Source organism: Mus pahari, chromosome 17, assembly GCF_900095145.1.
Source record: "Mus pahari chromosome 17, PAHARI_EIJ_v1.1, whole genome shotgun sequence".
Classification (NCBI taxonomy): domain Eukaryota; kingdom Metazoa; phylum Chordata; class Mammalia; order Rodentia; family Muridae; genus Mus; species Mus pahari.
In genome coordinates this window covers 31,340,550-31,351,079 of record NC_034606.1, presented here as the reverse complement: position 1 = coordinate 31,351,079, position 10,530 = coordinate 31,340,550, and the positions used below count along the sequence as shown (strand labels likewise).

General features: G+C 38.7%; 1 protein-coding gene across 3 annotated transcripts in view; it reads right to left on the bottom strand.

Moving 5' to 3' along the window:
* Efr3a (EFR3 homolog A) overlaps positions 1-10,530 on the bottom strand; it is an 86,545-nt gene that overhangs the window by 12,910 nt on the left and 63,105 nt on the right. For all 3 annotated transcript variants that reach the window (XM_029547939.1, XM_021216493.2, XM_029547940.1), the window contains exons 15-19: positions 9,645-9,806; positions 8,883-9,014; positions 6,950-7,017; positions 5,937-6,064; positions 937-1,028 (exon numbers count right to left, since the gene is read on the bottom strand). In XM_029547939.1, the coding sequence (XP_029403799.1) occupies positions 937-1,028; positions 5,937-6,064; positions 6,950-7,017; positions 8,883-9,014; positions 9,645-9,806 (582 nt within the window). The remainder of the gene's footprint in view (positions 1-936; positions 1,029-5,936; positions 6,065-6,949; positions 7,018-8,882; positions 9,015-9,644; positions 9,807-10,530) is intronic.

The window sequence follows — 10,530 nt, the reverse complement described above, 5'->3', positions numbered from 1 at the left end:
AGTGGGAGTGGGTGGGTAGGGGAGCAGGGCCGGGGAGGGGGGGCGTCTAGGGGGGAGAAGATATAGGGAACTTTCGGGACAGCATTTGAAATGTAAATAAAGAAAATATCTAATTAAAAAAAAAAGGAGTTTAAAGCTAAGGGAGTGAGAAGGGTATGAATTCAGGTAACTCAGTTCCCTGGGTTCTTGTTTGGATAATCCTTTAATTATTTATACTGTATCAATGAGAAACAATGAAGTAGCTAGGAAGAAAAACAATGTATATGTCAGGAAGAGGAGGCTGAGCTGAGAGCTAGCACTTTGTCCCTTTCAGTTGGCTAGCAAGGTGTGAGTCCTGAGTTCTCCTTTCTCTACCTCAGCAGCAGCGTGCTTGTCTGTGCTCTGCTGAAACAGGAGGAAAGCACAAGTGGAAGGCAGTGCAAGCTCCCAGGGCGTAAACAGCAGTGCACTGAAATGGTTTAAGTCACACTCGTAATAGCTAATATCGAAAATGAAAAACAGTTCTTCCTTACAGGTGAACTTCTGAAGTGGGAATATGGCCTCCTGAGTGGTGTACAGTTCCATCTGCTTTTGTATTTTATATTTCAGAAATTAAAAAAAAAATAAGCAGGACTTGGAGAGCTTAAGAGGGCACACATAACATATCATAATTAAAGTATAACAAAACAAAACAGAGAACCTGGTTCTGTTTCATAGCTCTTTCTGTCCTATAAAACGCTAATGCAAAAGTCCAATAATATATATTAACTTTACGCCACTTGATGGACAGTTTAAATGGCTTCACAAAAATTAAACTACATTTTCATCTAACAATTCAGTTGACTTGGGGATAATTTAGATTCGTAGTTTCTCCCACTTATAGGTGTGAAGGGCAAACTTTCTTTTAAATAATGACTACCTTAAGACAGTTCTCCACCAAACCTTCTAGCAACTTACCACATCATCAGAAGGCACGCTGTTGGATAAAATATCCACCTGAATAGATACAGTATCCACGATACTTTTTCTTCTAGAAAGGCGATCTTCATCTGAAACGAAAATTATTTTCTTCTATCATTCCTTAGTAAGCAATGCTGCGCTTTAGTCAGATAACTAGTTTAGATTACAAGGAAATGTACAAAGTGAGTGTGGCAGAGGAGGGTAGAGTTGTTCTTTCCAAATATTAAAGCAGTGCATTCTCAATTTTGAAGATACTGTATTTAGATTGTAAGTAATTGCTTTTATTATTCCTAGGGTGCAGTACAATGTTGGACTACAGAGAATGTACAAAGGCTGATCAGCAACACCCACCTCTACCATAACCATTTCCTTACAGTAAGAACATTTAAAATCTTCCAATTGATTTTAAACTTGTTTTGTATTTTTGTATTTTGTATTTTTTGTGTGTGTCTGTGTTGGTGTCTGTGTCTGTATGCACACGCCCATCCACATATACAACACCTATACGCTGGTCCACATATGGAGGTCACAGCAAAATGAAGGGGAACCAGTTCTGTCCTACCGTGTAGGTTGTAGGACTCATACACAGGTCATCAGGCTTGGCATCAAGAATAATTACCTGCTGAGCCATCTTGCCAGCCTTAGTTCCTCTTTTAGCTAATCTGAAATATACACAATAACTACCAATGATCACCATGGTGTGTAATAAAACATTGGATAGTAAGTCTTCCTGTGTGACTGCAGGTAGTCATATGGTATTTTGGTATTTGTCATGCCTCCAGCCCAATGTCCTCTAGATTCACCTTGTTGATACATATGTGAGAACTGACTATTTTTCTGAATAGTACTGGCACTGTATATGGACATCGCTGTCAGACTGCCTCAGCTTTTTCTGCATGTTGGCTTTTGTGAGTAGTGAGTGTTACACGAGACAGTGTGCAGACAGCTCAAACACTGATTTCAACTGCTCTGAGCGTGCTCATAAGTGGGATTGCTGACCATATGATAGTTATGTTTTCAGTTTTCTGGGAAAAAAAACCCTCAATCCTATTTTCCAATGTAGCGATAATAATTTACAGTATCACTGATCATGAGAGCCGTCAATGTGGAAGGTTTCGTTATGGATACTCTTGATACTTGCATCTTTTACTTCTGTGGTAACAGCAAACCTAAGAGTAATAAGATATCATCTTGTCCTGTTCTTTTTTCTTTTTTATGATTATACAGAGTTGAGTTTTTCCACATAACTATGGGTTTTCTGCATGTTTCTTTCAAGCATTGTAATAGGAAAGGACAGGATACAAGAACAGCTAATAACCTGGTTCTATAAGGAAAAAGGAAAGTCCATTGTGCATCCCAATCCACAGAACCAGAGGCTTATTTGACCCTTGCTGGAATGGCTCAAGACAGCTGCCAGGCACTCTAAGGCACATGCGCATCCGCAAGAAATGCTAAGTGAGCTGCCTGCCCTCCATATGCCTCAGTCCTAAAGGATATAGTTCCATATCTCTGACTTTCAGAACCACACAAGTAGTTTCCGATACCTTCTCTCAGTCAGAACTACAGGAGAGAGAGGCATCTGGAAAGCATAGTTCATCATGTTTCCTCTGTGTTATGGATGACCATTTATACACGTGATAACAGAGCATTTGGGTCCTGTCCTACTCTCATTGCTAGAAGGGATCTATCTGGACAATAACACTCTGGCTGTAACAGGCACCTGAGAGGCACTCTACAGATACCCTTCAGGCTGACCAGCACTCAACACCATCTCCACTAACTGCCAACTTAACATCTCCAACTTCTAATTCATCAATTCTGTTTGGAAAGTCCTCATCCCAAATCTGTGCCTAACAAGTCATCTTTATCTCTATATTGTTCTCATTCAAGACTGCCTACATTAAAGCAATCTTCATCTGTCTTACCTAGACTTTTACTAAGAATAACCTAATGCATGTCTTCTTCCATTCTCCTGCTAGAGGAACTTTTTCTGAAGTAAATGTCTTCCATCCTAGCTATGACATATAAACATAACTGTACAGCCCACTGATTAATGCACTGCTTCCTGAGATTTGTGTCACTGCATATACATAAATTATGATGTCTGTATGAGAAAGAGAGAGACACAGAAAAAGCTGCTCCTAATAGGTTCTGACTGCCAAATTAACTAATAAGAGCAATGTCCAGACACTCCTTTATAACCAGTACCTCTAGAGAAGCCTTTGTTTAGAATAAGTAAGCACAGAGTTACTTTAGCATTTAGCAACATTTCCTTTGGAATCCATTAAGCATGCACTGTGATTTCACTCCACATCCTTATTATCCCCTTTAAGAACTACTATAATTGCCCCATTGGTTGTCATGTTAAAATCAAATTATACAATGTATCAAACTTCTGTCCTATACAGCTAGAGTAATATTATCAAAGTCATTCAACTACCTGTGTTTTGGGGTTTAGGAGAAACCACACTTATGAAGGAAATATTGTAACCTGGCTATGAAAATCAGAACCTCTACCTACCTTTCTTGCTTTAGGTTCTGTTTGCATAGAGCTATGCACTAATTATATTATGGGGCAGTTACGACTAGCTATTGTAGATAGAGCCTTGTCTAGTCGTCATACAGTGATACAGTACACACTGATGTACACACTAGCTTGACTGAGAAACAATGCAGGGCCAGCCAATACGTGCTCAGATACTAGTGGTTCAGCAGTGTCAGGCAGATCATCGTTATTTCTCCAGAACTACAGAGTTGTTCATCTGGCTTCTCCATGAGGTTGTAATCTCTCAAGATAGTAATCAACCTTAACATCCTTCCATTACCATCTTCGTCAATGTCTGACATACAGTAAGCCTACTCAGTTAAGAAGCTCAGCAAAGTAGCAGCAATCCTGCTACCTCAGCCTTCGGGGTGCTGAAGGGATTATTAGCATATGCCACCATGCCTGACCTTCTGCTAATACCTTAGTATTTTTGTTCTCCCAAGAAATGGGGATCAAAACTGCAATTTGGATCATTTTGCAGTCAAATGTTCCACCACTGATCTTGCTGTCAGTCCTAGAGTTGTGCACGGATTGGACTCATGGTCATGAGACTCAAAGATGGTGACTACTGCTCATGGCTGTCATGGGTCATTCTGAATGCCTGCCAATCTTTGATCTCATTAACAAGTTAGGGAAATAAAATTATTAAGCACTTCAAAGAGCACAGAGACAGCTAAGTTTACCTACTTCCAACCCCGGCATCCTAGTGCGGGAGGGAGCTAATGCTACTTTGTTCACTAAGCTACTATAGGGATTAAGTAGGAGTATGAACACAGTGCTGCTATCGAAGCCAGGCACAGGATATGATAAATAGAGCTAGTAAGACGATGGTGGTGGGTGGTGCAAGCTATCCTACACACTAAATACATGTTGCTTTTACTATTGCCTTATTGTTGTTAACTGCTCATAATTTTTAAAGTCAATAGTAGACAACTGCTACATAGGGGAAAAAAAAGTAGTAACTGAGTAAAACTGGGTATGCCATAAAAAAAAAAAATCACTCTTAAGACTCCTATATGATACAAGGTCCACACACTAGGCAATTTTAAACATCAATTTTATAAATGGAAAATGTCTATTTATACTTTGGGATTTCTACCCAGCCATGTAACTAATGATACCCTGAGATATTCAGAGTCCTCCTAAGCCATGATAAGGAGGCACCGTGAAAGAGAATGTAGCTTCTTCTGAAGGAGAAGGAAATAAAAGAAGCAAGGTTACATGTGAGAATAAGTACAATTTCTATGAACTGCAGTTAAGGGAACAGGGGAAGGAAAGATGGTAAAGTACTCTACGGGATAAGGACAGAGCAGAATTACAGCTAACGACAGGCACCTAAATACACAGTGCAAGGCTCCATTTTCTAAACACAGCATCCAGGGAGTGCTTCCCCTACAGGAAGGGCAGGCGACACCAGGGGGAGCTATAGCTAGTTACCTTTGTATTTCTGCTTGGGTTTATGAGGCTTTGGGCCTGAAGAAAAGACAGCTAAATCCAAAGTAAAATTATTTAATCTTTTAAATGCTTTAGAAAGAAAGAAAGAAAGAAAGAAAGAAAGAAAGAAAGAAAGAAAGAAAGAAAGAAAGAAAGAAAGAAAGAAAGAAAGAAAGAAANAGAAAGAAAGAAAGAAAGAAAGAAAGAAAGAAAGAAAGAAAGAAAGAAAGAAAGAAAGAAAGAAAGAAAGAAAGAAAGAAAGAAAGAAAGAAAGAGAAAAACTTAAATAACATAATAAACTATGGTTTTATTTTTTGCTATTTTGTCTTTTAAATGACAAATGTGAAACTGGGTTGTTTAAAAAATATTTCATCTTGCTTATTTAAGAAATATTAACATATTAAACTTACAAATGAACCAATGATAGATTAAAAAATAACAGTAAAACCAAACACTTGATTTATCTATGGTAAGATCCTATCTACATCTTTAGAGATTTACAAAAAAGTTTCTAATGCAGTACTTAAAAACTGAAAACATTTAAAAATAGCTTTGAAGAAGAAACAAAACTAAACCAAACACACACACACACACACACACACACACACACACACACACACAGAGAGAGAGAGACAGAGAGAGAGAGAGAGAGACAGAGAGAGAGAGACAGAGGTGCACGTGCATGTATTAAAAAACAAAATAGTAAAAACAAAACCCAGGGAGGCTAGAGAGATGGCTCAGTGGTTAAAGGCACTGAGTGCTCCTGCAGAGGACCTGAGCTCAGTTCCCAGCATCCACATGGTGGTTCACACCCATATGTAAGTCCAGTTCCAGAGGTTCCAAAGCTCTCTCTGGCCACCTCAAACACTGTATACACATGGTGCACAAACACACATGCAGGCAGCACTTATACACATAAAATAAAAAGGAGTCTTTAAGAACCAAATTGTGAGAGAGTAATACACCTGTGGAATTGTCACTGCCTCCTCACTGCATGCAGGAGGTTCACGAGACATACCTGTCACCTGTGGCACGTAAGGAACTGACAGCCTGTCCACGCTGTACCCGCTTCCACCCAGGGACTCCGCAATCTTGTTGGTCAAAAAATATAAACTTTTGTCATGTTTCTCTAAAGATTTTGGAAGCCTGTCAAGTTGATCAAAACAACAATTATTCAATATTGATTTCTGAACAAGATTAGGTAAGACAGCAAGGATTTCTACATTGAAAGGTGAAAGTAGAAGTTACCTGGAAATTAGAGAAAACGTACGTGTTTTAAGTGAGTAAATCCCTGTTGTTAGGACTCTTCTTTCAGTCATGCGTCACTAGTCAACCGAGCCTTGTCACTCTGCTAATGTCTGAACATCACTGAACATTAAAGGATGTACCACACTAAGCCTAGGTTTTATTTTTCACACTAAGTAAAATGTAGAGGTGAAAGAGTGAAAACGGAGCTGAGCGAATGCAGAGGCCAGAGCCCTGGAGGACAGGAAGCCCAAGTGTAGGCACAGGAGGCCCCGTGCTCTCTTCCCACTGGGGTGTTAGCCTATGCGAGGGCTTCCAGTACTGAGCCTCTGCTCTTAGAGCCCAAAGTGTTATCAAGTGTTATTAAGGTGCAACTTTCTCCCTGTGTAACACAAGGAAGGATGTATAACATGAATTTGCTTTTACTTCTGTCTTATAAGTTGTACGTGTTGTTACGTTATTGAAAAATCTTCAAGAAGAAAATTGAACAGAAGTGTTCATTTACATGAGCACACACACCAAAACAATGCTATAATTAAGAAATATATTACTACATTTTACAAAGTAGGATAAAGTTGGTATTTTCAGGACTATGTGTATATCTACATCTATAGAGTGTAGGTATTTTGTAATGTAAGGCAAAGGTTATATGGATTAAGTGACAGAAATGAGACAATCAGGATAATAATGAACCTAGAACAATAGTTACTCCCTTGTAATCATTATAAACAGACCAGTTTATATATTCTCTCTCTATATTCCTTCATATATAAAGAATTCACATACATGCATTTATCTCGGAAAATATGCTCTGGTAGAAAATAAGGGGCTTCCATAGTTCGAGTTTCAATAACCTGAAAACAAGCAAACACAGAGCAAAATTAAAATATCTCACTTCTTAGGACATTGCAGTGAACATTTACAGAATAACGAAAAACAAACCTGGAAAAAATACCTTTTAGCACAAGACTACCTCTGAATTCAAACTAAGTTCATTTTGCTTTCAGATAATACTAAAGAATCATCTGCTATCAAAAGATTGATAATAAAATATATGAAGTGAAAAACAATGTGTTACATTTACTTAAACATACTATGAAGAAACAGAGCATGTGGCAAAATAATACAGACTTATTTTAGAAACCTCTTCAAGAGCTCTTTTTCCCTGTGCTCAGTAGTTGCTCACAGCTCAGAGTCCTGGGAAGGGTGGCTCCCTAAAGGGTCTGATTACTTTAACAATACCCAGGCCTCAAATGAGTTCTAAGTGAATGAACTGTTAGAACGCACCAAAAACCTACATTTAGGAAAATGTGCTACAAGTTCTCTTAAAAAACAAGGTTCTTCGACCAAGGCTTTCAGTGGTGGCATGTTCCTGTTACACTAAGTTAAGGACTCTGAAACAGATATAAAATCATGTCAGTAACTGGAATGACCACTGAAGAAAGTTAAACGCTGCTGAAAGATGATAAAATTCAAAGAGGCATAGTAATCATTCAACTCTAGCTCTACCTCAACAAAGAAATAGAACTGAAGATGTCAAGATTCACAATGGCTCAATGGGAAAGAGGAAAATATTCTATACAACAACAACTTTAAAAACTTTAAAAACTGTACCAACTGGTAATAAGAACACATGTTCCATTATGTTCATAGCAGCCTTATTTATAATAGCCAGAAACTGTAAAAAACCCAGATGTCCCTCAACTGAGAAATGTGGTACATTTACACAATGGAATACTACTCAGCAATTAAAAACAATGAATTTATGAAATTCTTAGGCAAATGGATGTATCTGGAGGATATCATCCTGAGTGAGGTAACCCAATCACAAAAGAACTCACTTGATATGCACTCACTGATAAGTGGATATTAGCCCAGAAACTTAGAATACCCAAGATACAATTTGCAAAACACAAGAAACTCAAGAAGGAAAACCAACCTGTGGATACTTCATTCCTCCTTAGAACAGGGAACAAAATACCCATGGAGGGAGTTACAGAGACAAAGTTTGGAACTGAGACGAAAGGATGGACCATCCATAGACTGCCCTACCCGGGGATCCATCCCATAATCAGCCACCAAAACCAGACACTATTCCATATGCCAGCAAGATTTTGCTGACAGGACCCTGATATAGCTGTCTCTTGTTAGGCTATGCCAGTGCCTGGCAAATACAGAAGTGGATGCTCATAGTCATCTATTGGGATGGAACACAGGGCCCCCAATGGAGGAGCTAGAGAAAGTACCCAAGGAGTTGAAGGAGTCTGCAACCCTATAGGTGGAACAACAACATGAACTAACCAGTACCCCCAGAGCTCGTGTCTCTAGCTGCATATGCAGCAGAAGATGGCCTGATCGGCCATCATTGGGAAGAGAGGCCCCCTGTATATTATATATATATTGGGGAGGTGGGTAGGGGAACAGGGTGGGGGGAGGGCATAGGGGACTTTCAGGGTAGCATTTGAAATGTAAATGAAGAAAATATCTAATAAAAAAATTGAAAAAAAAAACTGTAACAACCCAAACATGACAATGTTAACCGTACTTTTGATTTAGAACCTCATATTTTCACAGAATCCATCCATCTATCCATCCATGTATGTATGTATCCATCCATGTATCCGTCCATCCATCTGTCTGTCTGTCCACCTATTTAACTACTCAGAAATTAGCTGTTTTTATACAAAACCAGGTTTAAGAACTTTTCTAAATCTCTCACCTTGCTAACATGCTGGCAAAATGCTGGAACGGCTATCATCTGACTCACAAAGTTGAGATAAGCTGCAACCAGTGCCATGATCCCACAACGATGAAACATTGGCAAGTTATCTTCATTGATAATTGCGCTGTCCTTAAGTAGAAAATAAACACATTTGAAAGATCAAGTTCTTACACTGCATCATCCTCTCTGTGATTCCACTGGGACACTGAAGATAGTCTAGATAGCTGACATTATTAACACACGGTGAGTGTGAGCATGCACTATATGTTGCCCCTTTATTATCTAACACTCAACTCCAACTAAACAATGCCACTTGGTGGGCTGGAGAGATGGTTCAATGGTTAAGAGTACTGGCTGCTCTTCCAGAGGTCCTGAGTTCAATTCCCAGCACCCACATGGTGGCTCACAACCATCTGTAATGGGATTTGATGTCCTTTTCTGACATGCGGTGTACATGCAGATAGGACACTCATATACATAAAATAAATAAAAAGGTAATTTAAAAAATGACAAATATGTAACAATTATTAAAAACTATCCTTTCCAGTAGACTGGAAGTTAAGTACAAGGACTATCTTTTTCATCAAGTGCTGAAAGGTTTTTAATGACTTTAGTACATAGCTATATTCACTGTAATTGAATCTAGAACCAAAAACCTTGCTAATCAAAAATCAGGTTGTTAAATAATCATACCTTTCTATAAGTGATATTTACTTCACTAAAAAGAATTTTCTTCAGTGGAATGTTATAAAAGCATACCTGTAAAGCAATGGCCAATCGAATGAGGTCAATAACCACTTCTTCATTGGCAAGCTCAATAGTTATCAGCGCCAGAGATGTATAAAGAAGCTCATAGTTTTTCTGAACATTGTCCTCCTCTTTGCAGCCCAGATATATGTGCCTATATAGCTGTTGCCCATTCTGAAAGATACAGAAAAGGTAATTTTGTATGTTAACAGTGTAGTACACATAAGAGCAATGACTGCACAAAGCAAATTGGTGTTCTCTAGTGTCTCTGCATCATTTAAAACTATTACTCAGGAATCCCCAATATGGGACGCCATGGAGAAACGGAACTGTACAACAGGATGCACGAGCGAGAGTAGTTGCAGCAGAATTCCTTATGGTATCCTAAGAGGAACAAACCCAAATATCAGCCAACAAATGCATAATCTGGATTATCTTATACCACATATATTATAGTATGTACGGTGTCACCAAAACACTTAAGATGAATTTCACCAAAACAAAACTAAATTGAAAAAAAATTAAATATAAAAGAACATATAACTTATGATTCTTTTCATTCAACATACAAAAACTGACAAACAAGATAGTAATATCCCTCTAAGGTTCTCTCTAAGGAAGAGTATGGACTTAGAAAAAGGGGATACAAGGGGTATTTCTGTTATACTGTGGATCACTTTAAAATAAGTAAACTAGCAATGCGCATGGGCTTGCATTCACACTAACCAGTCAAGTTTTCCTAAACTAGCATGCGCACTTCTGACAGGTGAAGAAGTGTGGTGGGAGTGTGGGGCTGGGGATGGCGGGGAGAGGGCTTCTCCTCCACTGCTATGGCTTCAGTTAAGGCCACAGTCCAGTACAAACCCACCTGATAATCCAAAGTGCTCAGTTACACTTC